Raw genomic sequence first — 20,941 nt, 5'->3', positions numbered from 1 at the left:
GTCGAAAACCAGTGAAACATTCAGAAAAAAGTGGGGGTAACATAAGAAGCAGATCCTACTCTCCTACACAACCCCCACAAATGTCAGGACATTAAACTAAACTTGACCAGTTGAGTCTTCATGTTCTAAGTGGAAATATCTGGAGAGTCCATCTGCGTTGGCATGGTTTCCTATATCTACCTTTCACTACACATAGAGACCTATCAGTCACCCATATAGCAGGCCTTATCAATCTTAAAGGCAGAGTGCTGGGTTTTATGTGAGAGGGTGCCCATGCATGAGCAGAGCACCCCTACAGCCTTTGGAGTAACTCCTCCAGGATTGTTCGTGGTGCAGCCAGACCATATATGTTTAAATGCATTATATCCTTGCGGTAAAATGTAACTTTGGAATGGCTGCACAGAAACATGTCGTGTTTGGTGTCAAACACCTTGGAATCATGCCTCATCCCAGGACTGGGGTGGGAGGCATGATTACTCCCTTCCACTGAGACATTGGTGGGCCACCAGTACACCCGTTACCAGCTTTCCTTACCCTGGCATCACAAAATGGATGCTGCCACCACGGACACGAGTCTGGCCTCCTGCTGCTGACCGAAACTCCGGCAGGGGAGGCTTGGACAATAGGTTTGCTGTCTCAGGGAGGTGTGACCACCTCCCCAGACAGGCTTTAGTGTATTGGGGATGGGTGGGTGCACTGTTTCAGTGCCTGAAAGTCTGCACTGGGGGCACATATGGTGTCCCTGTGCATAGTCCAGTTCAAAACGGTTGCAGGGGCTACCTGCCCCTGCTCTGGCACGAAATTGGACAAAGGAAATGGGTGTAGCCACCCCCCTTTCCTGATCCTCCCATAGGAGGGTTCCCAGAATTAGTCCAACCCCTTCTTTTGGTATAAGAGGGGGAACCCTGGAAACAGGACTTTAGATTACCCCGGGACGAAACTCGGTTGCTGAATCCTGGAACTTCAACGCTCTACTCAAGACTAGAGGACGGAAGAATCTCCCTTGGAGTCAAGGAGTGACTCCCCTGCTTGGCAGGCACCAACTTAAGCATTTGACGGTCTGCATCTCCGAAGCTCCCGCCAGACTCCGAAGTGTTTGCAGCTCAGGAAGAGGATTTCCAGACTTCTCAGCGGCCAACCCGAGTACCAGCAAAGCTGAGACCCACAGTCCTCGTGACGTGACGTGAAACCAGAACCCTTGACCACCGTGCACATTTGCAAGTGCATCAGCTTCTCGACTTTCTTCGAAGCTGTACTTTGGGTTATTGTAGCCCTGACCCTGAGCAGCTATTACACCAAAGATTGTGGGCCTACACTCCACAAGTGTTCCGTGGGCCTGCTTTTCGTAATTGCTCTCAAGGTTGTGAGAAGTTGGCCTGGCATATGCTGGTCACTAGTTATAGTGGCCACCTTGCACCAGTCCAATTCGACTCTTATGGTAGATAGGTTTAAGACAACCTTTTAAAGAAAGCTATCCTAGTGGTAGCTGTGGAGAGCAGCCTTCAGGCTAAGTCTCTGAGGAATGTAAAGCAGCTTGTTTTACCTTATAATCTCCTGAATTACTAAATGAAAGGACACCACACAGGTATATATATCAAATATATATGTATTTATTTCTAGACACACTCTACTAATCTCTTTATGAGATTAGAAGACAAGTACACATTCAAATGTCAACAGTTCTCAATAAATTAAGCACAAGTATGGCTGGAGCCCTAGGGGCGTACAGACCATATACTAAAAAAATGGGTTAACAAACTCGACTTGCAAAATGACAAAGCCCAGGGCCTTGGGAATCGCTGGGGCTTCACTACTGTAGTGTTAGCAGGTAAGTAACAAGCCCACAGGAGACGCGTGCAGGGTCTAAACACAGCCGCGGGTTTCCTATTAGTTTCAATGGAGCAAGTCGCGGTTTGTATTTTAAAGTTTTAGGGCACTTCAAAGAAGTCAACAAGCAAGCCACTCACAAGGTAAGTGTTTCGAGGGCCAACACACACTTGGGCACCGGAGTGCACGAGTTACCTCACCCAGGTGTTGGACTTGGTCCTTTTGGCAGGTTCACCCCTGAACTTTTTGCTTTTTACTGTGACTTGGTGTTAGTGATTTTTGGCTTCTGCGCACTTTACCACTGTGTCCTACGGTAAAGTGCGTGCGTGTAGTGAGGTAGGCCTGCCCTCCCGTAGGAATGCATGGGGGAATGTATGTGTCCCTGGTAGTTCCTGATGCGTGGGGAGAGCAGGTGCGAGTTTGGTATGTACGGACTCGTGTGATGAAATGCTGCGCGAAGATGTGTGCGGTGTCCATGTAGCTAGTGTGGAAGTGCCACTTCTAGACGCTGGCATAAATGTGCAGTGACTGCCTGGCGCGTGATTGGCTGGCTGAGGTCATGTGATGGGTATGGGAATCCCCAGAGTCAGGATGAGTCACCCAGTGGTGAATGGGGAGATCAGCAGCCAGATGAGTGGGAGGAGTACACCTGGGACCTGAATAGGGCTGGTCTTTCCCCACACAATGCTGGCTCCGCCCCCTGTGGTGCGACTGATGTCCCTAGCCTGTGCTGTGAATAGGGAGAGGGGCTGAGCAAAACAAAGTGCTCAAGAACCAGTTGTATCTGGTTCGCCCCTTCCCTGCACCTTTGGAAACAAAGGATTTGGTGTATAAAAGAGGGGCTGTGACCCCATGAAAATGTTCTTGTGCTTAACTTGAAACAACCAGGGGCGCACTGCTGCTGGGGCCCAGGGGAAGGCTTGCCTCCCTGGGCCCTTCCCAGCCCCTGGATGCCTGATGGACTTTGTGGGACCTTTTGTATCTGTTTCCTGGATCTATCAAGGACTTTGTGCTGGTCCTCAACATAGCGCCTGGAGAGCGCTTTATTCTTATTTCCCCCAGAGAGAGGAGCTGGGGCTGTGCGGCGTCACGCTGCTGAGAGCGAGAGAGAGGGAATCCCCAGCCTAGGGATTACCCCGTGATGCCGGCCTTGCGGGAGCCCATCCCGCTTATTTGGTTGCTTTTAGTCTTCGTTTTTGTTCATGAGTAATGCGGGTGCCCACCCCGCTTATGGGAGTCCAATGCGGGTGCCCACCCCACTTCTACATTTATTTTCCCCCTCGAGGGAGCCTACCCCTTGTTGTGGCCGGAGAAATTGCCGCCGCTGCCCAGCCGCGGCCGCCCGGAAGTCAGGCAAGTCTGCCTGTGACGTGGGCGGGGCCAGCGGCTGGGGCAGAAGCGGCGCGAGAGTTGCGGGACCCGGAAGAGAAGTCTTCAGAGGAGCTGCGCGGGCTCCGTCTTGTGAGTCCCGGTCCCGAGATGGGGGACCGGGGGAAACGTGGTGGAGTGTGGCTACGTCCTCCACGGAGGGCGGCAGCCTACCCTGCCTCAGCGAGCCGATCGGTAAAGTCCCGGGTCCCAGGAGGGGGCCCGGGTGAAGGCGGCAGCGTGGGGAGTAGAGTCCTACCTTCGCCCCAGCCGGTGAGTAACGAGGGCTGGGGGCAAAGGGGGGGGTCCGAGGCACTAGTGCCGGTGCCTCCTGCCTGACCGGCCCCACATGGCAGAGGGCCGCTCCATCGGGGGCATTCCTGACTGTAAGAGCCCCGTGTGGCTCCGGCGCTTTGGGGGGCATGTTGTTTAATGCCAGTGCTTCTATCTTGAGCGGCCCCGCCTGCCAGAGGGCCGCTCCAACGAGGGCTATGTCCGTTTCAGAGCCTCCACCACTCCAACAAGGGGCACATTTTGTTTAAAGGGCCCCAGGGGTGCCCGTACCTTACCCTGACGGCTGTACGGAGTCAGAGCGGCCCCGTCTGGCAGCAGGCCGCTCCAACGTTGGGCATCATTATTCTTAGAGCCCCAGATGGCTCCAACGAAGGGGGCATTATTGTTTCAGAGCCAAGAAAGGCTCCAACAACGGGGGCATATTTTATTTAAACTGTTAGTGCGCTCCACAGTACTGTGGGGCAAGTTCCTTGTCTATATTGGCGCACATTTATTTCAGGAGCCTGTGCGCTCCATTGGACATGTTATTTTCTGAGCCTAGGTGGCTCCAACGTTTTGGCCTATTGTCTCAGGGGCTATTGAGAGCCCCTGCCTCATGTGACTTCCACAGCTGCGCAGCACTTAGTGCCAGCTGCAGCGTTTAGGCCCTGTTCTTGTCCCCAGCTGCCCAGCAAGTAATGGGCAGCTGCTATGTTTAGGTTTTGGCGCAACCTGGACCCTAATTGAATTTAGGTGTTATTGTGATTTATGTGCTAACGTGATTAGGTTTTAGGAAATGGACTGTGTATAGCATGTTTTGCACACCCTGTGTTATACCTCTAAATGTTGTCTGTTCTGATTATGAGGTTGTTCTTGCTAGTGAGACTATGTCTCCCTGTGTGATGTACGCCCCTAGTGTAGTTATACTTAGGTGGTTAGGTTTATTGCGTTAGACTAATGAGAAATTGCATAATGTGTTTATGCCCCTGTGATGGATGCAGGATAGGTTTTATACCTGATGCTAGTGTGATGACGCTGAGGTCATTATTGCGCCAGTAGTTACTGGTTGTGCTCTACCATTATAATTTGTGCTCTACAGTTACTTTGTGTTTCCATTGGTATATGTTCTACATTTACTATTGGTGATTTGTGCTAATTCTGACAGTGGTCCATGTGGCCCTGTCTTGTGTAAATAGTCCCTTGTAAAATTCTGCCCAGTGCCAGTTGGCACAGTGTAAATTGTGTGATTATCATCTGATGTGTTTATTATAATACAAAGGCTATTTTTTTGTATATAACCTTGTGTGGAGTTTCTTTTGTGGTGGGCCTGGGTGTTGTTGCTGTGTGCGCGCGCAAACGCTTTACACATTGCCTCCGGGATAAGCCTGACTGCTCGTGCCAAGCTACCAAGGGGGTGAGCAGGGGTTATCTTTGACGTGTAACTCCCCAGCCCTGACTAGAGTGGTGGTTTCTGCCTGGCTTTGGCGCAAGCCCTAGCCAACCAGAAATCCCATTTCTAACACCAGGGAAGCCGGGTGCATACGTGTCTTTTGGTGTCGGGTCGAGATGCTGTTTTCAATGGAGATCACTGAAGACTTGCTGCTTGTGATGACTGGAGAGGCGCCCGCTGGAATCCAAAGGTTGATTGAAGATGAGGAAGACCTGAAAATTGAGGGGACAGTGTTCAAGGTCACTTGCCAGTGACCGGTGGCCAGTAAGATGGATGACCTCCGATGTCGTGTCGTTTCAGGTTGCTGATGGAGTTTTGTCTCTTTGCTCACGAGGTCCAGGAGAGATCGACGATGACCAGCAGCTGGATTCGGAGTGTCCCACGACGTCTGCAGCTGATGGAGGTGTCGGCAACCAGATTGGCACCAACAAGCCTTGGCAACTGCAAGTCTCGTGTAGACTGAAGATGGACGATGATGCAGACCAACAAGGTCTGATGGACTCACCCAGCGAGGGTAAGTGAGGGCAGGCCTGGAGCAATCAGGAGAGCCCTTGAAGTCGATTAGAAAGTCTTCGTGGGGGTCACTAGCCAACGGGCAAGCAACCGCGAAGACGCCTTCACAGGAAAAACCTCACAGGAGCCCACGGGCACTCGGGACGAGGAAGGCAGCTGATTTTTGGTATACGGCCTGCTGAAGAGTTGGGCCACAAATGGTCCAATGCACAACTTCGTGGAATGTTGTTTTGGGTTTGCACTCGAAAATAGTGCACGGTCCCCGAGTATTGCTGTTCCTCGTCACTCGTGGGGTCTCACAGGGGCCGTCGAGAAGTCAGGAAATCTACTTCCGGGGCAGCAGGGACTTTGAACACCGGCTGGAGGGGGAAAGTTTGCAACCGTTGATTCAAGTTACTGGTGCCTGCCAAGCAGGGGAGTCACTCCTTGACTCCAAGGGAGATTCTTCTGTCTTCCAAAGGTAGTGGAACGTCGAAGGGCCAGGATTCTTCTTTGTAGAGCGTCGTCCAGGGTTATCTGAATTGCATTGGCAATGCTTGGTATCTTATAGTGAAGATATGGGAGGGACTAGCTCTATGACCACTCCTCTAGGAGGGTCAGGGTAGTGGGTGGTTACACCCACTTCCCTTTGTCCAGTTTCGCGCCAGAGCAGGGGCAGGTAGCCCCTGAACCGGTTTGAGCTGGCATATGCACAGAGGAGCCTACTGCTCCCCCAGTGCAGGACTTCAAAGCACTCTAGGAGTGCACCCACCCAGCTCCAATACACTAAATCCTGTCTGGGAGGTGGTAACACCTCCCTGTGACAGGATACCTTTTGTTGGGCTCCCTCCACTGCGAGTTTCGGTCAGCAGCAGGAGGGCAGCCCAGTGTCTGTGCTGGTGGCATCCATTTTGTGATGCCAGGGCTCTTTTAGATTTCTACCGTTTAGTACAGTGGGTACATGTCATCCCCTCTAGAAGGGTGGGATCATACCCCCACACCAGTTACTGGTGTGGGGGTATGATTCCAAGTTGTTTGACACCAAACACGACATGTTTTGATGCAGTCATCCCAAAGTTAGCATTTACCACGAGGTTATAATGCACTTAAGAGTATATGGTTTAACCGCATCCACAAACAGCAGCAGAGAATAGACTCTGCCAGCTGCAGAGGGGTCCTGCTCATGCAGAAGCACCCCCTCACATAGTAAACCAAGCACCCTGCCCTCAGGATTGATAGGGCCTGCTAAAGGGGTGGCTGATAGGTTTATATGTGTGTGTATGGTGAGATATAGGAAACTATACCTCAGTGAGGAGTGCTAACACTACCTCACACAGGCTGCAGTAGCAGGCCTGTGGTGTCAGATTGTGAATGCTTCCCAGGGGTGGCATAAGATATGCTGCAGCCCCTGGTAGGCCTGTGAAGTACCAATGCCCTAGGTACCTAAGGTACCATATACTAGGGGCTCACAAGGTACCACAGTATCCAATCACTAGTGCATCTAGTATGCACACCAATCATTTAAGGGAGTAAGCAGATAGGCTGGGGTCCTAGATAGCAGGATCCCAGCCAGACTAGTCAAAAACCATGCAAACACCAGGAAAAAAGTGGGGGCAACCATATAGTCAGATTCCACCTTCCTACAAAGGTCCCTTCACGATCCCTTGTCTCTCGACTTGCGGGTCCCTGCGAAGGGCAACTTTGATTTCAGTGGGATTTCCCGGTTGCTCCAGGCCTGCCCTGACTCCCACTTGAAGAAGGAGTCTCCTGGACCTTGCTGATCCCCTCCGAAGCCTCTTTTCTCCTAACCGCGTGGGTTGAAGTAGCCAAGGCTTGTTTTCTACGATCCATGAGCTTTCACTTCAGCACTCCATCTTTCTGGGTGGGACAGCTCACATGCAGATCCTAATTGTCCTCGATGCTCCTGGTCCTCGTGGCAGCGTAGTCGAGCTTCACCTCCTCACACCTGAAGCTACGACATCGGTGGGCATCCGTCTATCGTGCCCCTAGTCACTGGCTAGTGACCCAGACTGTGTCCCCTTTGCTTTCAGGTTCTTCACATCCTCGATCCAGGCTTGAATCGCCACGGACAATTCTCCTTTCCATGGCAGCAGAACTTTGCTGCAGTTCGCTATTGAAAATGACAACGCGATCCAACACCGAAAGACACCTATGCACCTGGCTTCCCTGGGTGTGAGGTAACTCTAGTAGTCTGGTGCTCCCATGGGTGTGGGCCCTATAACCCCTTACATCTAAAGGGGTTTGCGCAAAGAATTCTCCTAAGTGTCCTTAAACTCTAATTTTCAAACCGCGACTTTACTCATAGAAGATAACGGCGATTCGCAGCTGTGTTCCTACACTGCACGCGTCCCCCGAGGGTCCCCTGTGTCACTACCTTGGGTGGTTCCTTGTGGTCCAAGCACTTCTACAGGCTCTAGGCCTAGTGTCTAGTTCAGACGTGGTTCTTATACCACTTTATTGATATATGGTTTGGTTCGCCCCTAGGGCCCAAACGTGTATTTGTCTTAATTTACTGCATTTTCTTGATTGTGATTTATGTGCTTTGACTTCTAATCTCATAAAGAGATTAGTAGAGAGTGTCTAGTAATACATACATATATATTTGATATATATACCTGTGTGGTGTCCTTTCATTTGGTAATTCAAGAGATTATAAGGTAAAACAAGCTGCTTTACATTCCTCAGAGACTTAGCCTGAAGGCTGCTCTCCATAGCTACCACTAGGATAGCTTTCCATAAAGGTTGTCTTTAACCTATTACCATAAGGGTTGTTTGGACTGGTACAAGGTGCTCACTTTAACTAGTGGACAGCATATACCAGGCCAACTTCTCACACCAGGCACCCAAACGCCCCGGGGGATGGGGTCCCTGGGACCATTATGCACTTGAGGTACAGATTAGGGGGCCACAAGACCACCTCAACTTTAAAATAAATATGGCCCTAGGGGATGGGGTCTCAGGGCCTAATGAGGCACGGTTAGGTGGGCCATGCAGCTCCCTCCCCTTTAAAATAAATACAGCCCTCAGGGATGGGGTCCCCAGGACCTAATGAGCCTCATAGGGGGCCTCGCAGTCCCATTCCCCTCTAAACAAAATACGGCCATAGAGGATGAAGTCCTCAGGATTAGAGAGAGGTCCATGCGGCCTTCTCCCCCTTTAGTTACATTGTGCTGTGGTGAGAGGTGTGTATAAGCATGCGTTGAAGGGTGCCATGACCACCAAGCATCACACAAGCCCAGGTAGTCAGGCCAGGCTGCAAGGCATCCCGTGGGACACCTTCTGCCAGGGTAAGGTTCGGGGGAGATGTTTCGTTCGGAATCCAGAACCTCATTGATATCTCCCCTTACCAGAGTGGTCCCTGGGGGCAGCATCACCAGTAAAGCACATAGCGCCTGGAGAGTGGACTGCAGCAGTTGTGGAGGGACGTAGCAAGGAATGAGGTTATATTGTGTGGCAGCCATGTGACCCTCAATCCCAATATATCTCCCCTGGGTATCAGCATGTACTTTAGCCACAGTCAGAGTAAAGGATATATATAAATCATCTCAGTCTCGCTCATCCTCAGGTAATGCTCCAAAGATCTGGAACTCGCTACCCAAAGATCTCTGCTGCAACTCCTCCTTCCCATCATTCAAACTGGAACTCAAATCTCTACTCCACAACAGCTACCTCAACAGGCACACAAACTGTTTGAGCCCATAGAGATCAGATGCGGAGAACTCTAAGGATCCTCCCTCAGCCCCACGCTCTTCAGATCCACATGGCCCCCCTCGCAACCATCATCAGAAAACTCAGACTCAGCATAGTATCCTACGCCGACGACACCCAGCTCATCCTCTCCCTCACCAAGGAACCTGACACCACCAGTCACAACTTCCAGGAAGGAATGAAGGACATTGCAACCTGGATGAGAAGCAGCTGCCTGAAGCTCAACTCGGAGAAAATGGAAGTCCTCATCTGCGGATCCACCCCCTCTGCGTCGGACAACACCTGATGGCCCCCAGCACTCGGCAAACCTCCCACACCCACAGACCATGCCTGCATCCTCGGCATCATATTCGACTCCTCCCTCACCATGAGCTGACAGATCAACTCTGTATTCTCCACATGCTTCAACACCCTCCGCATACTCCGCAAGATCTACAGATGGATCCCACCAAAATCTATGAAGACCGTCACCCATGCACTCATCACCAGCAGGCTGGACTACGGGAACGTCCTCTATGCCGAAATCAACAAATCTCTACTCCACAGACTTCAGACTGTCCAGAACGCTGAAGCCAGACTCGTCCTCAGCGTCCCACGACAGAACCACATCACCCAGCACCTACAAGACCTCACTGGCTCCCTGCCGAAAAAAGTGTGACCTTCAAGCTGCTCACACACTCCTACAAAGCCCTCCACAACACCGGGCCCCAATACCTCAACAAAAGAATCTCCTTCTACGCCGCCCCCAACAGAAGCCTCCGATCAGCTGACCTGGCCTTGACCGAAACCCCCCGCATCCACAGAGCCAGAACGGGAGGCAGATCCTTTTCCTATATCACGGCCAAAACCTGGAATGAGCTCCTCCTTAGCATCAGATGAAGCCCCACACTGCAAGCATTCAGGAAGAGCCTCAAGACCTGGCTTTTCTGATGACCTGATTCAGGAGGAGCCCTAGACTTGGTTTTTGGATGTCCGGAGATGCCCAATACCGCCCCCCCCAGCGCCTTGAGACCCTCACAGGTGAGTAGAGCGCTCTACAAACTTCTGATTGATTGATTGATTGATAGATAGGCTGTTCTTCGTTTCTGTCATTGATTAATGCCGTCTAGACGGTCACATTACTTGCTCAATACCCTTTAATGTGACTTGCTGATTAGCCTTTTTGTTCCAATGCCTTTATCTTCCATATGCCCTGTGTTTTACTTTGTGACGCTAAACCATTGAGTTCTGTACAGTCTTGTGACTTTCACATTCCGAATTCACTTTGTACCTCTAGTAAATATATTTATGTAGTTGCTTAACCTGTAAAGCGCTCCGATACCCTCGGGTCCAGCAAGCGCTATGTAAAACTCAAATAAATAAAAATAAGTGAAAATTCCTAAGAGGGTTGTCCGATGGCAGCAGACACACCACAAAAGATGGGTGTTATGCTTCACAGCACATGTGTGATAAGAGCGCACATTACAGTTAACCACCATGGTATGTTTAATAATGTACCATGTAACTGATTGAGGGTTCATGTAAGAGGGAGGCTCTGAACACAGCCAGCATGAACCTCCCTATCCTGCTTCGAGCATGGCTCCCGGCTCCGCTGCAGTCTCCACTGCCTGTCTCAACAGCAGCGCACAGGGCCCCCTGTAAGGAAAGATCTGTCAGCATCTATAACAGTCATCCAGATGAATCTGGAGCCATTTCAAGCAGGCTGGTGAGCCGAGGTGTGGTCATGAGGTCTGAGTCCTGTGACTCAGCCACTCGTGCCTCCATCACCAAATGAAACTCTGACCTGGATCTTTGGGATCTAGAGAACGGGACTCGGGGGAGTTCTTTGCCCCGCATCTCCCCAGTGTAAGGCTTGTAAATTGTGGTCTTCTGTGGCCCACTACCAGGCCTGTTCCGGGGTGTCAAAGAAATAGGTATAAGATTGAAAGATGACCTTAAGGCGGGCAGGGAAAAGAGCATAAAGCATAAATTAAGGGCACATAGTCTCTGTGTGACTTCCTCAAAGGACCGCCGCCTTCACTGCGGCTCCCTGGTGTAATCCATGCAAATTATTATTCTAGAGTTCTGGCACCGTAGATCTGGTTGATTACGGGCCTTCCGCAGGATAGTGTCCCGATCATGGAAGTTCAGAATCCTCAATATCACTGGCCGAGGTGGTGCTCCTCCCATGGGCGACATAGCAGCCAGGGAGCAGTGCGCATGTTCAACGACAAATACACCAGATCATTTGTCATCCGGGACCCAGAAGCAGAACCAGTTTTCAAGAGTTGTAACTAACGTAGAGGTGTTTCGATTTTCAGGGATGCCCACTAGACACAAGTTATTGCACCTCGAGCGGTTCTCTGCATCTTCCGCTCTTTTGTGAGGATCAGCGTCGAGGACATCAGTTTAGGTACTCGACTCTTGATTAGCAGATCCCATGGCGCAATCAGTCATTAAACACCCGTATCAGTCAAAAAATGGGGGTGAGCAGTGCAAAAAGAATTACTTTCTCAACGTATGTTTAAAATGTTCAAAAGCCGAATTTGAACAGTTAGTTAGATATACAATTTTAAACGTGTTGGGACTTGACTTGAGTAGGGACTTGGGGGCATATGTATCAAACCCTTTTCCCGTTCGCAAACGGGACGATTCTCAGAATCGGCCCGTTTGCGAACGGGAAAAGGCCTTTTGGGATGTATCATCCCAAAAGGGCATCGCAAATTAGAGAATCGCAAAATATGCGATTCTCTATTTTGCGAATGCATTTAAGGAATCGCAAATTGCGATTCCTTAAATGCAATGTATAAAGCCTAGAAAAATTGCAGTTTAGCCGTAAGGAATCGCAAATTACCACCAACTTGAAGTTGGTGTTAATTTGCGATTTCGTTGAAAAATTCACTTTTTGGCATTTTTCAAAGTGCCATGTGACGCACAGACATGCCCTTAGGGCATGTATGTGCGCCACATGTGCATACATACATAATTCAGGGGTGCAACAGGGTGTCCTTTTGACACCTTAGCGCCCTTGAAATTGCATTCTCATTTTGCGATTCTCAAATTGCGAATCGCAAAATGAGAATGTATTCCCATTCACTCCTATGGGCCTCCTAGCCCATAGGAATGAATGGGAAGGTTTTCCTTAATTGCGATTAGCAATTTGCTAATTGCAATTAAGGAATGCCAAGGAATCGCAAAACACTTGCGAATTTTTTATTACATCCTGTTTTGCAATTCTCAAATAGCGATTCCCTAAAAATCGCTATTTGAGAATTGCAAAAACGGAACTTGATACATATGCCCCTTGAAGAGGTAATGCAATATGCAGATGAGAGAGAGTTTTGTAGTGGCCACACAGTGACATGTGAGAGGTGTACTGAACTTCTAGTTAAATATATAAATGCAGAGATATATTCTTAAACCCATATTTTCACAGAATTATGTGAAAGCATTTATTCTGCTGGGTGATTCTTAAATTTTCAGGTGAGTATATATTTGTCATTTGTCCACTCTGCTTTTTTTTATCCTTCAAAATATTTTTGAGTAATAACATCAACCTGTGTTACCGAAGAAAAAGATACAGAAAATATCTTAAATCTAGACACCAATGATTTAAGAATTAAACAATAATATTTCATCGGAATCCACAAAAATCAATTGTTTAGAATAAATGAAGGTGCACCAGGAATGGAGTCAAGGCTGTCCGAGTTAGTCCATAAGGTTTCTTTATTGGTGTAGATATTGGAAAGTGGCCATCAACCAATGCGTTTCGTTCCTATAGAGGAACTTCATCAGGGCTTCAAATATCAGGTGAAGTATTGTGCACTTGAATTGTATCTCTGCAATCAAGTGCAGCAACTCGGGAGAATACTCCTCAATAAGGGTCAAAAATATCCCATCAAAGCTCCTTGATAAGACGTATCCACATGAATGGCCAATCTGCCCGATTACGAGCTGCACTTTTCTGAGCTGAGGAAATCACAGCTCCTGCGGGTGTGACCTCCTCATCTCTGCAAAGGTCGTAGAGGCCCTCCCCCTCAGTGACGAGGCGTGGCATCACTCATGGCCTCACACCTCAGCTCTTTAGTTTTAAGCCTTGAAGTGCCCAGGGCTGAGTGTCAATCAGTGCCACCTCTTCACAGAGTGGGGTGGGGTCAGCAGTCTCACCGACCCCATTCCACTCTGTGACAGACCTAAGGCCAGCCAATGAGGGAAGGCAGCATGGTTGTGACTGTGTAAGTGTGCATGTGTGTCCCGTTCACCCCCTCCCTCCTACAATTACCGGCCGCCACTGATTTTAAATACTTGAGCATAAAGTTCCAAACCTCACCCATATAGTATTAAATCTAGGAACATGTCCCCTTGATTGGTCATTCGCACACTTTCATGATATGAGCGGGTGTTCAAGCCGCACTGGAGGATGTAAAAAAGATCTATTTAATGGAAGTCAAATGGAAACAAAATGGGATTTTATAAGTGTAATAATCACAGTGGAACACGTTGTATTGGTGCATGTTGTGTTCGGGATACAAGAATCATTCACTCTTGCTTTCTCTCGACAGGTGACCCTGTTGCTATGGAGACCGAGCTGAGGATAGTTCTTGTTGGGAAAACTGGAGCCGGGAAGAGCGCCACCGCCAACAGCATCCTGGGGAGGAGGGAGTTTGAGTCCAGAGCCTCACGACGGTCAGTGACCGCGGAGTGTGCGGCGGCGAGCTGTGATTTCAATGGCGAAAACCTCAAAGTCATCGACACTGCCGGGCTCTTTGACACGAGAGTCTGTAACGAGGAGATCATTAAAGCGGTGGCCCAGAGCGCGGTCCTCAGCGCCCCCGGGCCCCACGCCTTCATCCTGGTGCTGCAGGTGGGGCGGATCACTAAGGAGGAGCGGGACGCGGTCAACCTGGTGCGGGACCTCTTCGGACTCGGGGCCGAGAAGCACCTGATGGTCCTGTTCACCCGGAAAGACGACCTGGAAGATGAGTCCATACAGGACTTTGTAAATGATCGTTATGTGGAGTTTATGGATCTGATCGTCAAGCCTGGGAGGCCTTACTGCGCCCTCAACAACAAAGCAAGAGGAGAAGATGCGGAGCAGCAGAGGCGGGAACTGTATGACGTCATTAAAGGCCTGGTGGGAAGGAATAACGGGGGGTTCTACACACATGAGATGTATGAGAGGGCGCAGCGGGCACTGCATGAAAGAGAGGAGAAGATAAGGAAAAGAATCCGAGAAGAAGCAGAAAGGAAGAAAGCTCAAATACTGCGTGAGAAAGAAGAATTAATTGAGAGACAAAAGAAGAAAAGCAACGCTAAAATAACACCAGAGGAGGAGAAGGAAATAGATGAAAAAACTCAACAGAAATTGGCAGAAATTGAACAGCGGTTGTATGATAAACTAAAAACCGCTCGACAGGAGGCCGAGTCTGAGGTTCTGCAGAGTATAAAAGATGGCGGTGTAAAGCGGGTTGCGTGCGTGTGTCTTTGAATATTTGGTGATAAGTGTTGTGAATGGGTGTGTTTGTGCGCATGTATATGTGTGAACGCACGGTTGTGAGTGTGTATGTGTGCATGTGTGTCCCGTCTATCCCCATCCCTCTTAAAATTACCGGCCACCGCTCATTTTAAATACTTGAGCATAAAGTTCCAAACCTCACCCATATTGTATTAAATCTAGGAATATGTCCCCTTGATTGGACATTCGCTCACTTTCATGATATGAGCTGCTATTGTTCAAGGGACACGTGGAGGATGTAAAAACGATCTCTTTAATGAAAGTGAAATGGATGTTACAAGTGTAATAATCACAGTTTAACACGGTGTATGTGCATGTTGTCATCACGATACAGGAAACTAAAAACCGCTCAACAGGAGGCCGAGTCTGAGGTTCTGCAGAGTATAAAAGACGGCAAAAGGGTGATAGTGAGAGACATAGGACATTGGGCACAGGTGGGCGCTGCCGCTGGGGCAGTGTTCGGTCCCGCTAGAATGGCTGTGGGAGCGGTGGCTGGTGCAGCTGTTGGAGCAGTCATTGGGTCAGGTGTCGGGGTGGTAGCGGTCATTGCGTCAGGTGTCGGGGTGGTAGCGGTCATTGGGTCTGGTTTCGGGGTGGTAGCGGTCATTGGGTCTGGTTTCGGGGTGGTAGCGGTCATTGGGTCTGGTGGGTCATTGGTTTTGGTTTCGGGGTGGTAGCGGTGATTGGGTCTGGTGGGTCATTGGGTCAGGTGTCGGGGTGGTAGCGGTCATTGGGTCTGGTGTCGGGGAGGTACCGGTCATTGGGTCTGGTTTCAGGGTGGTAGCGGTCATTGGGTCAGGTGTCGGTGGTAGCGGTCATTGGGTCTGGTATCGGGGTGGTAGAGGTCGTTGGGTCTGGTTTCGGGGTGGTAGCGGTCATTGAGTCTGGTTTCGGGGTGGTAGCAGCCTCTGTTACTTCATTATTTAAGCAACTGTTCAGGGCGGTGTGAGAGACAAGTGACTTCTATCTGGGTTCCCTTTTCTAAACTTCTTTTATAATAATTATATGTTTTTTTGCTCATTGCATTCTAAATCCCACCTCCTATTCTAGCCCTTGGCTGCAGCACCAGCGCCATGTGTTTCATTTGTCCCGTGGTCACAGGTCGTCATCGTCATTGGCACATTTATTTCAGATCACTTATTCTTGCTCCACATTTTATCTGAATAATTATATCTAGTTATTTCTACTGTGCAAATCATTTTGCTCAAGGTGTATTCATAGAAGTATTCTGTGTACACATAATAAACTGAAAATCTTTCCTGTTGGTACTTTTCAATGCTTTGCCCACGTGAAGAAGTCTTAATGTCCGAGTGTCCGTGCCAGGACCGCGTGAGTGTATGTCCAGCATCCTTCCTCACTCACACAGACAATACTCGTTCATTCTCATACTGCGCTCAGATAGATTGAGAAAAGAAGTACAGCTTCTCTTCTAAATGGCCATCTTTTGTGCGGTCTGCCCCAAGACTTTTGCCCTGTCTGTTTTGCTGGCTGTAAAATGATGTGCCCTTTACCCCTGCTAGCCAGAGGTGCCTGCGCTTCCCCTTTCAAAATGCAGATCTTGGTATACCCCAGAGGCCGTGTTGCTGAGATTGCCCCAGGGTTGCAACGAGCATGGGCGCTTGCTTTGTGCACCCCCAGGGTACTTTGGGATTACCGAAGGGGCCGCAGGCGTTTGTGCAGTCCCTTCTGTTGTACAGATAGCGCTGTCGCACATGTAGCGCCATAGTTATCACTAGAGGATCTTCTCTCATTTGTATAGGGGCGTGGCCCCATGCAAATGAGGAAACCCCTTTGCCTATGCGCCTGCACCATATTATGGATGTGGGCACAGAGTTAAACATGCCTTTGGAAGGTGCACTGAAAGTGTGCCACAAAAAGGGGACAGGCTGTCAGTGCACCTCCTAAAGCTAGCCCTCTTTAGGGTAAAAACAGGTCCCACGGACCAGCAAACATCCCCTTGCAGGCGGGTGCACTGTGAAACACGGAGCGGCCTTAAAGCAGCTGCTCTGTATTTCACTTGAATGCGCTGCCCTCAGGGCAGCACAAATACACAGCTGCCATGTAGACAGTGCATTCACTGTATTACGGTGCACTTTCCATCATTAAAGCTATTTAAAGCTGTGTGTGCATTTACTCTAATATGGAGCACAAAGGGTGCCAAGATCCTGCAAGTGAAATGCCAATAGTTGGGCTGCATTGCACATTGTGCAACCCACTTCAGTCACGCAGCAAACCCGGCTGCAGACCGTCCACTGTAGCCTGGCAAAGAAGGCAGTTTTAAAAGTGTCTGATCTGTTACAACAAAGCCTTTGTTTTAAAATTGTTGTTGCTTTTCATTAAATAATGGTAGGTACAGATTCCACTTGTATTCAGGTTGCCTTCACCATCTATCCACCAATACCTTGGGTCATACAACATCACAAAAAGTAGTATATGTTTTCCATCTCTCTGTGCTGAGTCTCAGTGACAATAGAAAATTACCAGGAAAATTGACCATGCTTCTGGGGACAACCTCATGCCCCATACATTGACCTCTCCATTGTGCTGCATAAGATCATGCCCACCCTCTATCTTCCACCCGCGGGGGTGCCGGAGTATCTCTCTCCCTGAGCGGCGTTTGTCTTGAGAGCCAGTCACACTGGAGTCCTCTCCACAGTTGTGAATCCCTCCTCTTCTACAGTGTTCAATGCAGCCCTTTGTGGAGTGCGGTCAAATGCTCTACCCAACCCTGCATCCAGTGTATCCCGAACAGTGTCCCAGAAGGACGGAAGGCAGGCACAGCTACACAAGGTACACAGGAAGTCTTCTCCGGCTACCCCATATCTAAGCCAGGTGGGACCATTACTTCTATTTATGTGCCAAAGGCGATGTAGGGTCCAGTATATGATCGAGCTACTTAAACTGGATTAGCTATAATCGCGTTGAGATCACTGCCTCATAAGGGGCCATGGAGCCAGGGTAACATCAAGATCTTGTACGCACTTTGCTGTCAACTCTGGTGTTAATGGCTCCTCATGGCCCTTTCCACCGGGAATGGAACCCTTCGTGCAGGACTTTAGAATGTTACTTTTTGGTGGGACTAACCTGGATCCTGTAACCAGCCAGCACCCCATCACTGTTCCCCTGACATGTAACTTTCACCTGGCCTCACACGATAGGGCAACTGCGAGTGGCACTTTGTGCTTTTAGGTGCTATACTTACCTTAAATCTTAGATTGCTATCTCCAATTCTGCTAATAGGATTTTTGTCGTTTTGGAGACCAATGCTTTGTTAGAATTTACTCTATTTTTTAGGTTGATGTGGAGTTGTCTTGTGTTTTCACTTTATTACTGTCGGTTTGCTGCTTAAATACATTACACATTGCCTGTAAGTTAAGTATTACTGCTTTTTGTGCCGAGCTACCCGGGGTTAAGCGCAGGTTAATTTAGTGACTTTTGAGGTTCACCCTGCAAGGGATTGTACTGTTGCTCGACCAGGGCTCACACCCCAGACAACCAACAACCCAATTTCTCACAGTCACTAATCATTGGATAATGCACAGGATATATCTCTAACCACTGATGCCCTGAGGCTCTTAGGGTTATGTTTTCATTTTGATATGGGGCATTGTGCTAAGAGCTTTCTCCTTCCTAAATGAAGCTTTCACATGTGGATTAGAGCCGTGCCGGGTCATCCTGTGGGAGAGTGTGTCAGCAAAGGAGGGGGGCAGTATGTGAACCCCCAGCTGGGTCATGAACTCCACTTTCACCTCCTAGCGAAGGGCTGGTCGCTTGTTACATGTGTGGGTGGAGCGAGGCTTCTCACAGGCTCTTCAGGATTCCACTGGTCTGGAGGGAACCAGAGAGAGGGAGAGACCAGAGAGAGGGGGGGAAACCAGAGAGAGGGGGGGAAACCAGAGAGAGAGGGAAACAAGAGAGAGAGAGGGAAACAAGAGAGAGAGGGGAAACCAGAGAGAGGGGGAGAGACCAGAGAGAGGGGGGGAAACCAGAGAGAGAGGGGAAACCAGAGAGAGAAGGAAACAAGAGAGAGAGGGGAAACCAGAGAGAGAGGGGAAACAAGAGAGAGAGGGGAAACCAGAGAGAGAGGGGAAACCAGAGAGAGAGGGGAAACCAGAGAGAGAGGGGAAACCAGAGAGAGGGGGAGAGACCAGAGAGAGGGGGGAAACCAGAGAGAGAGGGGAAACCAGAGAGAGAGGGGAAACCAGAGAGAGAGGGGAAACCAGAGAGAGAGGGGAAACCAGACAGAGAAGGAAACAAGAGAGAGAGGGGAAACCAGAGAGAGAGGGGAAACCAGAGAGAGAGGGGAAACCAGAGAGAGAGGGGAAACCAGAGAGAGAGGGGAAGCCAGAGAGAGAGGGGAAACCAGAGAGAGAGGGGAAACCAGAGAGAGAGGGGAAACCAGAGAGAGAGGGGAAACAAGAGAGAGAGGGGAAACCAGAGAGAGAGGGGAAACCAGAGAGAGAGGGGAAACCAGAGAGAGAGGGGAAACCAGAGAGAGAGGGGAAACCAGAGAGAGAGGGGAAACCAGAGAGAGAGGGGAAACCAGAGAGAGAGGGGAAACCAGAGAGAGAGGGAGAGGGAAACCAGAGAGTAGGATCTGCCTCTTCTGTTGCCCCCACTTTTTTTCTGATGTTAACACTGGTTTCTGGCTGTAGTCTGGCTGGGCCCCTGCTAATCAGGGCCCCAGTCTCTCTGTTCTCTCTAAAACAACATGGAGTGCATATTAGATGCACTAGTGATTGGATACTGTGGTACCTTATGAGCCCCTAGTATATGGTACCTTAGGTACCAAGGGCATAGGTACTTCATAGGCCTACCAGGGGCTGAAGCATGTATTATGCCACCCCTGGGAAGCAGACTAAATCGGACACCACAGGCCTGCTACTGCAGCCTGGGTGAGGTAGTGTTAGCACTCCTCACTGAGGTATAGGTTCCCCTATATCTCACCTTACACACACATATAAACCTATCAGTCACCCCTAAGGCAGGCTCTATCAATCCTGAGGGCAGAGTGCTTGGTTTCCATGTGAGGGGGTGTCTCTGCCTGAGCCGGGCCCCTCTGCAGCTGGCAGAGTCTATTCTCTGTGGCTGTTTGTGGATGTGGTTAAACCATATACTCTTAAGTGCATTATAACCTCGCAGTAAATGCTAACTCTGGGATGGCTGCATCAAAATAGGTTGGGCCCGATTCACAGAATTAACTTAAGACAAAATCCTAAACTTACTACTTTTGGTATTCACAGAATGGATTTACGACTACTAACTTTACGTCCGCACTCGGGTCGGAAATTCTGGCCCGGAGGCGGAGCTTCCGGCCCGGAGGCGGGGCTTCCAGCCTGAAGGCGGAGCTTCCGACCCGGAGGTGGGGATTCCGGCCAGTGGCAGAGATTTAGCCATAACCAATTTTAAAATAAAGAGAAACATGTTCTGGGTAAAATAAGACCAACAACAAATCCAAAAAGGATCTTCGGAGATATTAATTTTAAAATATGTAAATGAAAAAGCTCAAAGGGCCCATGATAGAAGTGAGAGATCAGGACCTAGGTGTAATTTAAGGTTGACAGCAATGCAACTCTGATTGGAATGGTACAAGTGGAAGTCTAGAAGTCCAACAGTTCCAATGCAGAAAGGGACTTTTATCACTTTTGGAGGACAAAAATCTTACTTGAGAGGGGTGCTACTGAAATTGTGGCTGCTGCAGTGGAGCAAGGCAATAGTGCACCTTGAACTTGCCCTTCCATTGTGATGCTTATTATTTATAATAAAAAGCATACTTGCAATGTACGTATAGATTAGCAATGTTATGGAAAGGCAGATAACCCAGTCGCCCGTGGATGAAGATGGGATAACATTTCTACATTGCGGTAAAAGGCCTTGTACTCAGTGTTTGAGGCATTGTGATAATGTTATGCAAAGCCAGATGTGTAAACAAAAGTAGTTGCAGAGAAACTAATCCAACATTGACACATCTGTAACATTATTGTGCTGGAAAGAGGACAATGTGCAGCTTTGCAACATGGGCCTAACCCGGCACATAAAGCTGTCAAAATGCAAGTCAAATTGTATCTGTGAGCATAAGCAGTGTCTAAAGGGGTCTAAAGAATGTCTCAGTTGTATCCCCCTCTTTGGGCTCAACATAACTGTTTGAACCCGGAGTCTCTAATTGGCAACGGTATGCACCTTTATCAAGTAGGGACCCTTCGTCTACGTCAGGGCAAGGGAGTTTACACGCTGTAGATAACCCCTGCTCACACCCTTGGTAGCTTGGCACAAGCAGACAGGCTTATCTCAGAGACAATGTGTTAAGC

General features: G+C 49.3%; 1 protein-coding gene across 1 annotated transcript in view; it reads left to right on the top strand.

The window, feature by feature from the left end:
* The window catches only part of LOC146829955 (GTPase IMAP family member 8-like), a 126,367-nt gene extending 111,636 nt beyond the window's left edge, over positions 1–14,731 (top strand). The window contains exon 5 of the mRNA XM_085603994.1: positions 13,681–14,731. Coding sequence (XP_085460120.1) covers positions 13,681–14,606 — 926 coding nt within the window. The 3' untranslated portion in view covers positions 14,607–14,731. The remainder of the gene's footprint in view (positions 1–13,680) is intronic.
* Positions 14,732–20,941: the final 6,210 nt, after the last annotated feature.

This window comes from Triturus cristatus, chromosome 5_1, assembly GCF_964204655.1.
Source record: "Triturus cristatus chromosome 5_1, aTriCri1.1, whole genome shotgun sequence".
Lineage (NCBI taxonomy): Eukaryota > Metazoa > Chordata > Amphibia > Caudata > Salamandridae > Triturus > Triturus cristatus.
This window is presented reverse-complemented; position numbering and strand designations above follow the sequence as displayed.